At 38.0% G+C, this 16,362-nt stretch overlaps 1 protein-coding gene across 1 annotated transcript; it reads left to right on the forward strand.

Annotated features, from left to right (window-relative positions):
* IRAK1BP1 (interleukin 1 receptor associated kinase 1 binding protein 1) lies at positions 1 to 16,135 on the forward strand. Its single transcript, XM_055433145.2, has 4 exons — positions 1 to 391; positions 8,643 to 8,708; positions 15,517 to 15,647; positions 15,753 to 16,135. Exons 1-4 carry the CDS (start codon positions 77 to 79, stop codon positions 16,021 to 16,023), a joined length of 783 nt encoding a protein of 260 aa, XP_055289120.2. The 5' UTR covers positions 1 to 76; the 3' UTR covers positions 16,024 to 16,135.
* The last annotated feature ends 227 nt before the right edge of the window (positions 16,136 to 16,362 follow it).

Raw genomic sequence — 16,362 nt, forward strand, 5'->3', positions numbered from 1 at the left:
GCCAGCCTTGAGGCGCCTGGACCGCTTCGGCCGCCGTCGGCTCCGAGTTGCTACGGACAACCAAGCTGCCAGCGCTATGTCGCTGCAACAGACCCCTCAGTCGCGGGTCTTCGTGGAACTGCTTCCCTGGGCTGATCGAGGCCGGGAAAACTATCTGCTCTCGGGTGGAGAGACGCTGCCCGGCCTGCGCCGCCCTCTCTCGCCAGCGCCGGCCCAAACTCCCACCCGCGAGGTGCATGTCAGCGGCACCGCGGAGGTGTCTGCGAGCCCCGACCGGGCGCAGGTGGTCGTGCGGGTGAGCAGCACCAAGGAGGCGGCGGCCGAGGCCAAGAAGAGCGTTTGCCGCCGCCTGGACTACATCACGCAGAGCCTCCGGCAGCAGGGCGTGCAGGTGAGAGCTCCGCCGGCCGGGAGCTTCCAGCCCGACCGCGAAAGGCCGGCGGCGGAGGGTAGGGGCGGCGAGGGTTTGAGCGTCTAGGACACCTTTGTGTCTTCGGCGGCGTGAGGGGCCGCGGGGACTGGCCGAGTGTCTCTCTGGCCCATCTTCCTCAGTTCAGTTCAGTCGCTCAGTCGTGTCCGACTCTTTGCGACCCCGTGGACTGCGGCTCACCAGGCCTCCCTGTCCATCACCAACTCCCGGAGTTGACTCAAACTCGGGTCCATCGAGTAGGTGATGCCATCCAGCCATCTCATTCTCTGTCGTCCCCTTCTCCCCCGGCCTTCAGTCTTCCCCAGCCCATCCTTCTAGGGGAAAGTAATTATCAGCCGCAGTGACTTGTAAAACAAAAGAATTAAAATTGAGTGGGGTTTTATTTGGTATCACTTGCTGCAGTAATTTGTTTTTAACCTTGAAATGACGAACTGTTAAGCTTGAAACAGTAAAATGTAAATGCTTGCATAAGTAGTGTGCTAGACACTGAATCATTTTTTTGTTTTTATTCTGCACTCCTCCTCCCAGCCTGGGAAAGCTTTACATGAACTGATTCTTTGGTATTTTTCACAAAAAGTAATGTAGAGCTGGGGCGGGATAGGGGGAATATTGTACCCCGTTTTCATTTTATAAAGACTCAAAATCTTATCCAAGAAAATTAAGCCAATATATTGTACATGCCACATAATGAAATACCTCTTCTTACCAGAGATGTTCCTGAAAGAAATCCCTAAATAAATCTTACCCTAAGCCCACTGAAAAAAAAAAAAAGAACGAATCTTATTTAATTCGTACAACACCCCTGTTAAGCAGATTTTAATATCCCCACTTTCCAGATTTAAGAAGGTTAAACAATGCTCTGAACACCCAGGGTTCTATTTGAACTCCTATATTCTCAAAACCAAAATCTAGGTTTCTTTCAACTAGCCTAGGCTCCAGATAATTAGAATGAAAGAGAATTAAAAAGCACAGACTTCACAAGCTGTCCCAGATCCCTCATATTACAGAGTAGCCTGAAGGCCAGAGCTGTGATTTGTGTCCCCCCAACACTGAGTCCTTAAAAGTGCTCTTGTTAGAAATGACACACCCTGAAAAAACAAGTATTTATTTTAAGGAGTTTTATTTGTACTTATAAACATAGATTGCATTTATAAACATAGATTTATTTTAAAAGTCATTTTGAAAAGATGTCTCTAAATGATTTTACAGTTTAGAAGCATCCGCTGCTAATTATAAATTATGTGAATAAAATGAATATAATATATAGAAATATATTTTGTCCCCAAAACTGCTGCCAGTGCTGCAGAGGTATTTGAATAATATAACCAATTCTTAAGTTTTTTGCTTAAAATGTATACGGAGCTCACATGGCTGCAACTTCTAATATTTAAAACAGGATCCATCACTACATCCAACTTAAAGTAATTACATTAAAGACTTAGTGTTCAAGACATGCAAAGGTCAGTAATCTCCAGATTATCTCTGCTGTTGGAGGAAGTTCAGTTCAGTCGCTCAGTCGTATCCGACTCTTTGCGACCCCATGAATCACAGCACGCCAGGCCTCCCTGTCCATCACCACCTCCCGGAGTTCACTCAAACTCAGGTCCATCGAGTCGGTGATGCCATCCAGCCATCTCATTCTCTGTCGTCCCCTTTTCCTCCCACCCCCAATCCCTCCCAGTATCAGTCTTTTCCAGTGAGTCAACTCGTCACGAGGTGGCCAAAGTATTGCAGTTTCAGCTTTAGCATCAGTCCTTCCAATGAACACCCAGGATTGATCTCCTTTAGAATGGACTGGTTGGACCTCCTTGCGGTCCAAGGGACTCTCAAGAGGCTTCTCCAGCACCACAGTTCAAAAGCATCAATTCTTCGGTGATCAGCTTTCTTCACAGTCCAACTCTCACATCCATACATGACCACGGGAAAAACCATAGCCTTGACTAGATGGACCTTGGTTGGCAAAGTAATGTCTCTGCTTTTTAATATGCTATCTAGGTTGGTCATAACTTTCCTTCCAAGGAGTAAGCGTCTGTTAATTTCCTGGCTGCAGTCAGCATCTGCAGTGATTTTGGAGCCCAAAAAAATAAAGTCTGACACTGTTTCCACTGTTTCCCCATCCATTTCCCTTGAAGTGATGGGACCAGACGCCATGATCTTCGTTTTCTGAATGTTGAGCTTCAAGCCAAACTTTTCACTCTCCTCTTTCATCAAGAGGCTTTTTAGTTCCTCTTCACTTTCTGCCATAAGGGTGGTATCATCTGCATATCTGAGGTTATTGATATTTCTCCCAGCAATCTTGATTCCAGTTTGTGCTTCTTCCAGCCCAGCATTCCTCATGATGTACTCTGCATATAAGTTAAATAAGCAGGGTGACATTATACAACCTTGACGTTCGCCTTTTCCTATTTGGAACCAATCTGTTGTTCCATGTCCAGTTCTGACTGTTGCTTCCTGACCTGCATACAGGTTTCTCAAGAGGCAGGTCAGGTGGTCTGGTATTCCACAGTTTATTGTGATCCACACAGTCAAAGGCTTTGGCATAGTCAATGAAGCAGAAATAGATGTTTATCTGGAACTCTCTTGCTTTCTCCATGATCCAGCGGATGTTGGCCATTTGACCTCTGGTTCCTCTGCCTTTTCTAAAACCTGCTTGAACATCTGGAAGTTCACGGTTCACATATTGCTGAAGCCTGGCTTGGAATTTTGAGCATGACTTTACTAGCGTGTGAGATGAGTGCAATTGTGCGGTAGTTTGAGCATTCTTTGGCATTGCCTTTCTTTGGGATTGGGATGAAGACTGACCTTTTCCAGTCCTGTGGCCACTGCTGAGTTTTCCAAATTTGCTGGAGTTTTGCCAAGAGAACGCACTGGTTGGAGGAAAGCAGTGGTAAATAATTTGTTCAGTAGAAAATGCAAGTAAAATCATTTATATTACATTTCAGGGTGAATTTAATGGGTCTTCAAAATATCTTTATTCATTTTAAATTTTAAAATCTTTGTTTTTAAATCACTCCCCTGATTAAAAGGCCCCTCATATTCCAAACTCTTTCACTTAATAGATGGAGCTTTAACTCTGCCATTTCTTGTTATCTCCTCGCCTCATAGACTGACTTCCCTTTTTTTCCTTTAAAAACCAGCCCAAGTTCACTTCTTGAGCACGTTTTTCCCACACTACTCCCTGCATACCAAACTCCAGTTCACCACCCTTAATAAAATCTATCACTTTACATTATAATTACTGCTCTCCTTTTCTCTCCTCCATATTCTAAACCACTCCAGAGTGGAGATCATTTTGTCTCGTTTGCTTTGTCTTGATGGGTTATATTTTGTACTCCTCACATAATGTGTACTTAGAAAATGGTTTTTAATAAACTATTTAGCTATCATATGCTGCTGCTAAGTCGCTTCAGTTGTATCCGACTCTGTGCGACCCCATAGACGGCAGCCAACCAGGCTCCACCGTCCCTGGGATTCTCCAGGCAAGAACACTGGAGTGGGTTGCCATTTCCTTCTCCAATGTGTGAAAGTGAAAAGTGAAAGTGAAGTCGCTCAGTCGTGTCCAACTAGTAGCGACTGCATGGACTGCAGCCCACCAGGCTCCTCTGTCCATGCAATTTTCTAGGCATCAGTACTGGAGTAGCTTGCCATTGCCTTCTCCAAGCTATCATATAGATCATATATAATTTTATGGTTATATATAGTTTCACCTGTGAAGGCATGACCTCCTTTTGAGTGTTTTCATGGAAAAATGTTTTAAAGTTCCAAGCAATATTTACTCATTCAACCATAAAATGTTTATTAAACATTCCTGATCACTGCATTTTAAATAAAACAGTTATTAAACATTCCCTATCTCTGTTCCTATTTTTCTGTTATCTTTTCTTTTGAAATGTATGGGAACTTTAAAAATTAAGATTATCAATAACTGTCTCTCATATATTGCAAAAATTTTCCCAGTTTCGTATTTGCCATGTAACCCTGTTTGCAGTATTAAACATTAAAAAATTTAAAGATTTATTTAAATTCTCTTACTAGTACAATTTTTCACGATATTTTCAAGTCTTCTAGTAAATCACTTAAACTCTTCAAAGTTTTATTTTCTTCATAAGGAAAGCTTCTCATAAGGAGATTAAAGCTAAATGATAAGAGTTTTTTAAATCCCTAAATTTGTAAGAACTAATGTAACCTGTTTTTATTGTTTTCTTGTTCTGCTTCATATGTTAGTTAAAGTACTATTGTTTTTATTGTTTTTCACTTCAAATAAACATTTCTCCTGCAAAAAAAAAATGTTTTCTGACTTTGGTGTAATGCTTATTGGGTCCTTCGCAAGCCTAAGGCTACATAACTATTAATTAATATTTCCTGGACTTTTTAGGGACCCTTTATAGTAAATTAAATATTTACTACATTTGGAATTTATTTTGGTGTAAGGAAAAGGGTTTTGTTTTCTCCTAAGTGGGTAAGTTGCTGTACTTAACCATTTAGAAGAAAACATCTATTGAAATCATTTAAAAAGTCTATCTTTCCCCTACTGCATGTGCAAGAATCCAACTCAAGTGCCCTTAAAAATAAAAAATTACTGCTTTATTTGATCTTATGGTTGATTCAATAATAAGAAAACAAATCACTCAATTAAAAAACACAAAATACCTGAACATATACTTCACCAAAGAATATATACAGATGGCAAGTAAACACATGAAAAGATCCTCCACATTATTTGTCATTAAAGAAATGAAAATTAAAACCACAATTTGATACCATTATGCATGTATTAGATTGACTAAAATCCAATATCATTCATGATAGCAAATGCTGGCAAAGATGTCGAACAACAGAAATTTTCATTCATTGCTGGTGAGACTGCAAAGTGCTATGGCCTCTTTGAAAGACACTCTTACAGCTTCTTACAAAGTTAGACTTACTATGAACCATTAACCCACAAGAGAATCAAAGACTTATGTTCACATATAAATTTGCACAAGAATATTTATAGCAGGTTTATTCATAACTCACTAAAACTTTTGAACTTGGAACAGCCAAGATGTTTTCAACAGCGGAATGGATAACTATTACATCCATGCATTGAAAAATTACTCAGCAATAAAGAGGTGCAAGCTATTCACAGAACAGCATGGGCAAATCTTAAATATTATAAGTGAAAAAAACAGATTCAAAAGGTTTACACTCTATGATCCAGTCATGTGACATTCTGGAAAAGGGAAAAGTATAGGGACATAAATTGGTGGATGGGTTGTTTGGTGGCAAAGTGGTTAACTATAAAGGAGGTGCACAGAGAAACTTTTCAAGGGGAAAAAATTATTCTGTGTGGTACTGGAGTGATGAATACATTTGTCAAAACCCATAAAACTGTAAATCACAAAAAGGGAACACTAATTTTGCAAATTTAAAAAAAAAACCACAGGTCAATTCCAGGACAGAACCCAGACTGTGACAAATGAACCTAACTCTGTTACAAATGAATGACATAATTTCACTAAACATGGGGACAGAAGGTGAGCAGAATATCCTAAGTAAGTTTGGAAAATATTTTACTAGAAACTGATGATAAAGATGAAAGATACGTAAACTCTGTACTCTAGTTAGTAAATGTTTTTTCCAAGGTTTACAGTTTTGAAACTGCTTTATATGTAGAGTAGGCTTGAAAAATAGGTGGTTGGTGGATGAGGGAAATCAGGTTTCTGACTACTGGAGAGGAAATTACAGATAAGAAAGGAAAGTTAGAATGAACTCTGTGGTTCTTAATTAGAGTTAGAAACATCAATATCAACTCATGTTTAGCTTAGTGTATATCAGATGGATAGACACAGAAACAATTGTGGATATATGTGTATATGTCACAGAGTCGGACAAGACTTCGCGACTGAGTTAAACTGATACGTACCATAGTAATAAAAAAATGATAAATCAGAAAAACCTGGAACTGAGGTATATGGAACTCTATACTATCTTGGCAACTTTTCTGTAGATTTTAAGTTTTTCTAAAGTAGAAGTTATTAAAAGGTTACAGAACAGCATGTAGAGTATAATTTCATATATAAAAAATTCTGTACATAGATCTACAGATTTTTATGTGCATGGATAGATGACTTAATTAAATGTTTACTGAAATATTAACATAAGGGGTTTAGAGACTATTCTTTCTCTAGTATTAGATATTCTTTAATTAGTGTATATTATTTTTATAAAAACTATAATGTTAACTGAAACAATAAAAGGATACTCTCTTTTCTGCTACCTTTCCTAAAATTATTTCTCTAATAATTTTTCCATCAGAAGTCTTATATATATCTATCAAATGAAGTTGGGGAAAACTGGAAAAAGACATCTAAGAAAATAGAAGATATGTTTACATGTCAGAAAAGAATACTAAATGACAAATGTTTCATGTATCAAGTTTCATGTTTTCAACTTTAAGCAATGTGTATAACATTGGTTTAGTTTATATTTATCAACACTGTAATTTTCTACAATGAATAATTATTACCATAATATTATAATAAATATTATCACAAAAATGAATTAATATTTTCATTGAAACTGACATCAGAGCTATAATTGGAATTTAAGTTCAGATTTTCAGGTTAAAGCTTTTTAGAATTTTATAGGTCTATAAATGGCTTGAAATTAGTGTATATCTTAAAATTCATGTGCATGTAAATCCTTTACTAAATAACAGCATCATCATCTTTATTTAGCATATATTTTTAAAGATACAAACATTTATAAAATATAAGTTCTGCCTATCCCCAAGAGTGGGAGTAAGTCAAGAATTCATTTCACTTAATTTTAAAACCCTTTGAAACATAAATAAGAAGTTCAACATTTTTATCAAAATTATATACCCTGTACTTACCCAGAGAATCAAAAAGCATTAATGTTACTTTTCTAAGAACAGGCTGGCTTAGGTCCAATATTTCAGGAAATGTTTATATCATAATGGTATTGCATCTCTGTTTGCTGAGTGCCTTCTGTGTCAAGCATTTTATTCACAACTTTTCATTAAATCCTCAAATCAGTTCAATGTGATCTTGGAGGGAATAGCAGTGAGTGGCAGCTTGAAGCAAGATCTTAGTTTCCTGCCTGGGAATCAAACCTCTGCTGGCTGGGTGCAAACCAGGAATCCTAACCACCAGACCACTAGGGGCTAGTGACTAGAAGCAGAGCCCTGGCCCTTGACCTCTTTGAAAAAAGAATTTTACTAAGAGATCAAGGTTGTCAAACAAACAGAGATTATTAGAAGCACCATACGTGTGAAAGAGCACCAAAAAAAAGCAGTTTAGGACAGAGTAAAGCAGAGCTACACACTCAGAGAAGAGTTAGGGCATCTTTGCTAAGGAGGAGTGCTAAAGGTGTGGTCTGAATTGCTTAAATAGGGGCCTTCTTCCAGGTCTTTGTTTTCCTCTAGCCAGTTATCTTGCTTATTGCCCATATCCGATCTGACTCAGGGCCCTGTCCAATGTGCGCATGAATCTTTTGGCCAAGATGGATTCCAGCACAAGGGTCTCTGAGGGGTTGGCAAAACATTATGGGTTAGCACCCCCTTCTTTTTTGACCCCCTAGGAACTTTTCTGCACATGTATAGTCAGGGAGGTCTCCTTTTCCTGAAGAATGAAAGATGTGGTCATCTTTTTACTCCAGCAGGGCTTAGTTCCTCTCTGCTCCTGCCGTTATCTTTTTCCCCGAAATATTGGGGGAGGAAGAGACAAACTCCAGTGGCTCAGCCTGAGGCCCATCTACCTACTACCTCACATGCAGTGTAACACAATTTTATAAGTGTGGAAACTATGTCTCAAAAAGTGGAGTAACTTGCCCAAAGTTGCATACTATATGTATTCAGTAAATTAGTGTTATTTGTACGTTAAACATTTTATAAACTCTAACATCCCTACAACATTCAGAATGTTTTATGTACAAATAATTCTTCACATATATATCACCCTAAGTTCATACTTTTTGAACTAGCTAATTTAAAAGTTACAAGTGGAATGACAATTATGAAATATCAGCAAATATTTGTAGGTTTCTGAATTTATGTTTTTAAGAAAGTTTTAAAGCATTAGGCAAGCCAGTTCTTTTCACGTATTTTGTTATCCTGATTTTAATAAGTACAGGTTTATACTTTGTTTTAGAGTAATTGCATTTGGTAGCCAAACATTTAGTAATCATTTTCTTGTACTTTCTGTTTCAGTCAGAAAATGTAACTGTGACAAAGGATTTTAAAAGGCTAGAAAATGCTTATCACATGGAAGCAGAGGTATGTATTATCTTCACAAATAATTGGAAACAGCATGACTTTGTGGGGACAATTTGCATTTAATTTTATTCTTGAAAGTCAAGTACAGGAGAAATACTTCTCATGGTGTTGATAAAAGATCATTTTTCTCAAAATCATTTTTGGTGTTACATATCTGGGTGAGATTTAAGAGAAATTGTTTTGAAATGGAATAAAACTAGCAAGAGGGAAGTAGCATTTAATTGCCACCTGAACAAAATTTTCGTAATGTTATCATGTAGTCAACAGGAAGAAACACTACAGAGGAAAAATTTCTTCTCCTCAGATAAATAGCAAATTAATAGTCATAGCATAAAGGATGGAAAGACTTCAACATTCTTTTGTTTCACAGGACAGTTTTATTTTGTGTTCAGTTCAGTTCAGTCGCTCAGTCATGTCCGACTCTTTGCGACCCCATGAATCACAGCACGCCAGGCCTCCCTGTCCATCACCAACACCCAGAGTTCACCCAAATCCATGTCCATCGAGTCGGTGATGCCATCCAGCCATCTCATTCTCTGTCGTCCCCTTCTCCTCCTGCCCCCAATCCCTCCCAGCATCAGAGTCTTTTCCAGTGAGTCAACTCGTCACATGAGGTGGCCAAAGTATTGCAGTTTCAGCTTTAGCATCAGTCCTTCCAATGAACACCCAGGATTGATCTCCTTTAGAATGGACTGGTTGGATCTCCTTGCAGTACAAGGGACTCTCAAGAGTCTTCTCCAACACCACAGTTCAAAAGCATCAATTCTTCGGCGATCAGCTTTCTTCACAGTCCCACTCTTACATCCATACATGACCACTGGAAAAACCATAGCCTTATTTTGTGTTAAGATTTATTTAAAAATAAAAACTACTCAACCTTTGCACAAATTGAAAAAATTGTGTACTTTTTTTACACACAATTAATGAAAACATTTAGTTCCTACAACTGTTGAGCTTTTTACGTATCTTCAAAGATTTTATGATCAGGACTTTATGAAGTCAGAGTATGTTATAAGTAGTTACAGCTAGGTTAGAAGACTGCTGTCTCTTTGATTCCAAACTTCTTGGAGTGTGTGTTTAGTCTTACCGCTTCCTTGCCACAGGAAACAAACAAGAGTTGGATTAGAATGGGCTCTATTAATCCAATCAGAGAACTTTTGCCTTTAGAGGTGGAAAATACCTCAGGAGATTGCCTAGTCCTACCTACCTTCAGGCAGATAATATATTATTTTTCCTAAATTTAAGGGTGTGGCTTTAGGCTAAGATAGCTTAGGCTCAGATTTAAAGATCATATTACAAGAATTAGAATGAAAATTGGAATCCTGGCTTCTTACCTCTTGAGTTAGTAATTATCATAACACACTGTTGTTCCTATATTTACTTGAATAAATTTGTAATTTTTTCACTTAAAATTTAACTATCTGAAGGAATTTTAAAAATACTTATAATGATTTTGGGCTTCCCTGTTGGCTCAGCAATAAAGAATCCACCTGCAATGCAGGAGATGTAGGCACCTCAGGTTCAATTCTTGGCTCAGGAAGATCCCCTGGAGAAGGAAATGGCAACCCACTCCAGTATTCTTGCCTGAGAAATCCAATGGACAGAGGAGCCTGACAGGCTACAGTCCACAGGGTGGCAAAGAGTCCGGACATGACTTAGTGACTAAACAACAACAATGATGATGATTTTAGGGAACCACCTGGGAAATGTTGAAGTAAAACCTTGGCTTTGCAATTCCTTTTCTGTCCTTCCACTTCTCGTGTTGCTTTCTTGTTACAGTTTCAGTGTTGAAGAGATTTTAAAAGCCTGGGACACAATAAGCATTCAGTAAAAGTCTATTAAATAGGAAAAGTAGTATAACCAGTTTTCCCTCTCCTTTTCCTTGCACGTTTCCATGTTTCAGGTGTTTTCCATACATTATCTTATCTAATCTTTTCTCAACTCTTCATTTTTGTTGTGAAATATTTTATATGTGGTTTGTGGTTTTAGTGGTTTTAGTTGCTAAGTTGTGTCCAACTCTTGTGACCCCATGGACTGTAGCCTGCTAGGCTCCTCTGTCCATGGGATTTTCCAGGCAAGAACACTGGAGTGGATTACCATTTCCTTGCCCAGTGTATAAATCATATTTATATTTGATTTATGCATTTAAATCATATTTCTCCTATCTTATATTTCCCCTATAGTCAGCAAAAATATTGTTCAAAATCAAAGGCCAATTAATACACTTTTTCAGAAAGCTGAAAGAATTCATTACCATAGACCTTCAATCCAAGGAATGTTAAACAGAGTTGGGTAGGGGGAAGGAAATGGTACTAGAAAGGAATAGGAATCTACACAGAGGAATGAAGAACACTGAAAATGGTAACTACATAGGTAGATTTGATATTTTTCTTATATCTCTATAACTCTACATCTATGTAAAAATAATTGTTTAAACAAAAGTGATAATGATGAACTTTAGGGATTATAACATATGTAAAACATACAACAGCAATAGCATGAAGGGAGAAATAGAAGTATAATATTTAAAATTTCTTATGTGTGAAATGGTGTATCTCCTGAAGGTAGATTGAGATAAATTAAACATGTATATACTGTAAACTCTAAAGCAGACACTAAAGTAACAACAAGTTACAGTAAGAAACCAATGAAGGATATCAAATAGAATAAAAAATATACTCACTCTCTTCCCAAAAAGACAGGAAATGGGGAGAGGGGAACAAAGAAAATATGAGACAAATAGAAAATCAATAGCAAGTTCAGAAGTCTAAATATAACCATATCAATAATCACATTAAATACAAATAATTTAAGGGGCTTTCCCCATGGCTCAGTAAAGAACCTGCCTGCCAATTCAGGAGACATAAGAGACACAGGTTCGAGCCCAGGGTCAGGAGGATCCCCTGGAGGAGAGCATGGCAAGCCACTCCAGTATTCCTGCCTGGAGTATGGACAGAGGAGTCTGGCAGGCTACAGTCCATAGCATCGCAAAGAGTCGGACATGACTGAAGCGACTTAGCACACACTTGTGCTGATGTATAAGTGAGATGAATGACAGTGATGATACAAGAGATGGGGTGGAGTACTTAGGAGTATTTTGTTATTATAAAGTAGTTATTCAACCCATGAAGTGGTGTAGTGTTATTTAAAGTGGACTTGGATTAGTTATAAATATGTATTATATACTTTAGGGAAACCACTAATAAAAGCTTAAAAAATATAACTGATATGCTAAGAGAAAGGAGAAAAAAAAAGAAACCATGAAATGCTCAATTAAAATCACAAAAGGCAGAAGACAGAACTTAGAAAAAAGAACAAAGGAAACAAATAGAAAACAGTAAAGAATATGGTAAATATTAATCCAGCTATATCAGTAATGCTTTGAACATCAGTGGTCTAAATGTAGCAATTAAAAGATTGTCACAGTGGATCAAAAAACGCCACCAAACTATATGTTATCTATGTATGGATGTGAGAGTTGGACTGTGAAGAAAGCTGATCGCCCAAGAATTGATGCTTTTGAACTGTGGTGCTGGAGAAGACTCTTAAGAGTCCCTTGGACTGCAAGGAGATCCAACCAGTCCATTCTAAAGGAGATCAATCCTGGGTGTTTATTGGAAGGACTGATGCTAAAGCTGAAACTCCAATACTTTGGCCACCTCATGCGACAAGTTGACTCACTGGAAAAGACTCTGATGCTGGGAGGGATTGGGGGCAGGAGGAGATGGGGACGACAGAGAATGAGATGGCTGGATGGCATCACCGACTCGATGGACATGAGTTTGAGTGAACTCCGGGGTTGGTGATGGACAGGGAAGCCTGGCGTGCTGTGATTCATGGGGTCACAAAGAGTCGGACACGACTGAGGGACTGAACTGAACTGAACTGATGAGAAATCTGTTTTAAATATAAAGACATATATAGATTAAAAGTAAATCCATGGAGAAAAATTAATCATGCTAACACTAATCAAAAGAAAGGAGGAGTCACTATTGTAATTTTGGACAAAGCAGAGTTCATAATAGGGAGTTACCAAGGATACAGAAGGGTATTATGTAATGATATAGGGCAGTTTTCGAAGAAACATAACAATCCATGGGGACTTCCCTGGTGGTCCAGTGGTTAAGACTCTGTGCTTCAAGTGCAGAGTCCAGCTCCTGGTCAGGGAACTAAGATCCCACATGCCACACAGTGGCACAACCAAAAAATAATAACAGTCCTTAATATTCATTCTCCTGAGTGTCAAACTACATCAGGCAAAAACTAGTAGAACCTCTAAGAGAAATAGATGAGTCTACCATCATAGTTGGAGTCTCCAACTTCCTTTATCAAAAAGGGACAGATTCAGGGACTTCCCCTGGTGGTCCAGTGGTTAAGAGTCTACCTGGCAATGCAGGGGACATGGGTTCAGTCCCTGGTCAGGGAACTAAGATCCCACATGCCATGGAGCAACTAAGCCTGTGGGCAGCTACTAGACACAGTATACACCACACAAAAAATTCCACATGATGCAGTGAAGACCCTGCCTGCAGCAACTAAGACCTGATGCAGCCAAATAAATAGTTTTTTTTAAAAAAAAAGCAAAGTCACTTTAAAAAGAAGGGGCCGCTTCCGCAGGCATAAAATCAGGAGGGACCTAGTTAAATTCAACAAATACCATCAATTGACTGGATATAATGATCATCTACGGGGCTTCTCAGGCGGTTCAGTGGTAAAGATCCACCTGCCAAGCAGGAGACATGGGTTCCATCGACCCCTGGGTCAAGAAGATCTCCTGGAGAAGGAAATGACAACCCACTCCAGTATCTTTGTCTAGAAAATCCCATAGAAAGAGGAGCCACGGGTTTGCAAAGAGTCAGACACAACTTAGCAACTAAAAAACAACAACAAAATGGAAATCTATAAATTACTTCCCCCAAAACAGAATTCTTCTCAAGCTCTCATGGAACATTCACCAAGATAGCACACGTTTGGAGTTTGGGTCTTTCAAGAACAAGCCACCCGTTCTCAATACTTGGCTCTGCAGTAAACCTTTCTCTGCTCCCTTCCCCTCTAAAATACATTCTAGGCTAAAACTTATACCTTAACAAATTTAAAATGATAGATAATATAATGTCTACTCTCTGATCACAATGGAATTAAATTGGAAATCAGTAACATCAACATAATTGGAAAATACCCAAATATGTGGAGATTAAACAACATACTTCTAAATGACATGTGGCTCATGAAAAAATCCCAAGAGAAACTTTTAAATGTTTAGAACTAAATGAAAATGAAAATACAATCTATCAAAAACTATGAGATGCAGCGAAAGCAGAGCTTAGAGATAAATTTTAGCATTGAATGCATATAGTAAAAAGAAGAAAAATCTGAAATAAATAATCTAAGCCTCTGCCTTACGAAACTAGAAAAAAGCAAATTAATCCAAAGCAAGTATTGAAACCAGACAGAACATCAGTCTTCCATGGATAACATTTTTGATGAAAGGCAACTGTTCTATATTGTATAAAATGACTCTTTGCTACTCCAGCCTGTCCTTAAGTATCTGTACATTATAGTTTTACATATTTTACATAAAGTATTATATATTTTACATAAAGTACTTCAGTACCTGTACTTTATTCTTTTACATATTGAGCTTGTGTAGTTTCCTTAGGAAAAAGGTTTAGTTTGCTTTCATAGAATGTTTAAAGACTACAGTTTTCAAGTATTGATGAATATACAAGAACTGCTTCCACATAGTTAAAAGCAGATGACATAATGAAATAGATGAGCTTCTGCATATAGATCTGAAAATAACCATTGGATGAAAAAGCATACCTCACTGACAGCAGTGAAGCATGAAGTAATTACCGCTAATCAGGAAGCTAGCTAATGTCTAAAGAGATGTTATGAAACATTTATTAGGCTAAGAATTTAGCCAAATAATAAAATTGAAGGGGAAGCCCCCCAATTCTTTTTCATAAAAAGTCCCTGACTGATTTAAAATGAACTTTAAAATGTTCAAGGCAACATTAAACAAATTTAAAAATTCATAAGCAAAAATAAATTCAATAACAAAATTTGGTTATAAGTACCAAGTAGACCTTTCTTTCCAGTGAGTCAACTCTTCGCATGAGGTGGCCAAAGTATTGGAGTTTCAGCTTTAGCATCAGTCCTTCCAATGAACACCCAGGATTGATCTCCTTTAGAATGGACTGGTTGGATCTCCTTGCAGTCCAAGGGACTCTCAAGAGTCTTCTCCAGCACCACAGTTCAAAGGCATCAATTCTTCGGTGCTCAGCTTTCTTCACAGTCCAACTCTCACATACATACATGATCACTGGAAAAACCATAGCCTTGACTAGACAGACCTTTGTTGGCAAAGTAATGTCTCTGCTTTTGAATATGCTATCTAGGTTGGTCATACCTTTCCTTCCAAGGAGTAAGTGTCTTTTAATTTCATAGCTGCAATCAGCATCCGCAGTGACTCTGATGCTGGGAGGGATTGGGGGAAGGAGAAGAAGGGGACGACAGAGAATGAGATGGCTGGATGGCATCACTGACTCGATGGATATAAGTTTGAGTGAACTCCGGGAGTTGGTGATGGACAGGGAGGCCTGGTGTGCTGTGATTCATGGGGTTGCAAAGAGTCGGACACGACTGACCGACTGAAGTGAACTGAACTGAGGTCTTTCTTATCTGTTACATACTATAAAATCACCTCACTGTAATCTGTCTTTACTTTTTTTTAACTCACATAGAGAAAAAAACTTGAAATCATGCATCAGACATGAACATAATTTCAACTGTTATTTCATTACAGGTCTGCATTACATTTACTGAATTCGGAAAAATGCAAAATATCTGTAACTTTCTTGTTGAAAAGCTAGATAGCTCTGTTGTCATCAGCCAACCCCAGTTCTATCATATGCCAGGTTCTCTTGAGAACCTTCGGTAAGTTAAGCACATCTTTCAATGAATTATCAACTAATTAAACAACTGTTCCATCCTACAGTTTGTTGAATGTCTTACTAATCATCTCTGCATTTAATTCCTAAGACGACAAGTCTGTCTTGCTGCTGTAGAAAACGCATGGCGCAAAGCTCAAGAAGTCTGTAACCTTGTTGGACAAACTCTTGGAAAACCTTTAATAATCAAAGAAGAAGAAACGAAAGAATGGGAAGGCCAAATAGATGATCCCCAGTCATCCAGACTTTCAAGTTCATCAACAGTTCAACAAAAAATCAAAAGTGCAACAATACATGCTGCTTCCAAAGTATTTATAACTTTTGAAGTAAAGGGGAGAGAGAAGAAAAAAAAACATACCTAAAATTCTCATCAAAATATATTGTGTTTGTATCTTTTTTTGAATGTTTTTATACTTTTTATAATGTTTGCTTTTGTCCTAAATATATATATTGTATATAATAAAGTGTTTTACCCCCAAGCCTGTCAATCCTTGAATATAGTTCAACAGAATACTTAGGCTTACTTTCTGTTTTTGAAAACTTATTACAGGAAATACTCTGGAAACAAATGTGTTATATACACTTGTATACAGACAGTTCATATACGTGCATGTATAAATAATTTTATCTTTCTACTCTGGAAAGAAATGTTGACACAGTTATTTTCCAGTCTACTCTGGAAAGAAATGTTGACACATGAT

Source organism: Moschus berezovskii, chromosome 10 (assembly GCF_049115385.1).
Source record: "Moschus berezovskii isolate FMDL1 chromosome 10, NW_MosBer_1.0, whole genome shotgun sequence".
Lineage (NCBI taxonomy): Eukaryota > Metazoa > Chordata > Mammalia > Artiodactyla > Moschidae > Moschus > Moschus berezovskii.

Excerpts from the sequence above, each read along its gene's own strand:
- IRAK1BP1 (XM_055433145.2), top strand. The coding sequence starts at position 77 with ATGTCGCTGCAACAGACCCCTCAGTCGCGGGTCTTCGTGGAACTGCTT. Across the intron at positions 392-8,642 it reads TCCGGCAGCAGGGCGTGCAG|TCAGAAAATGTAACTGTGAC; the intron begins GTGAGAGCTCCG and ends TTTCTGTTTCAG. Across the intron at positions 15,648-15,752 it reads GGTTCTCTTGAGAACCTTCG|ACGACAAGTCTGTCTTGCTG; the intron begins GTAAGTTAAGCA and ends TTAATTCCTAAG.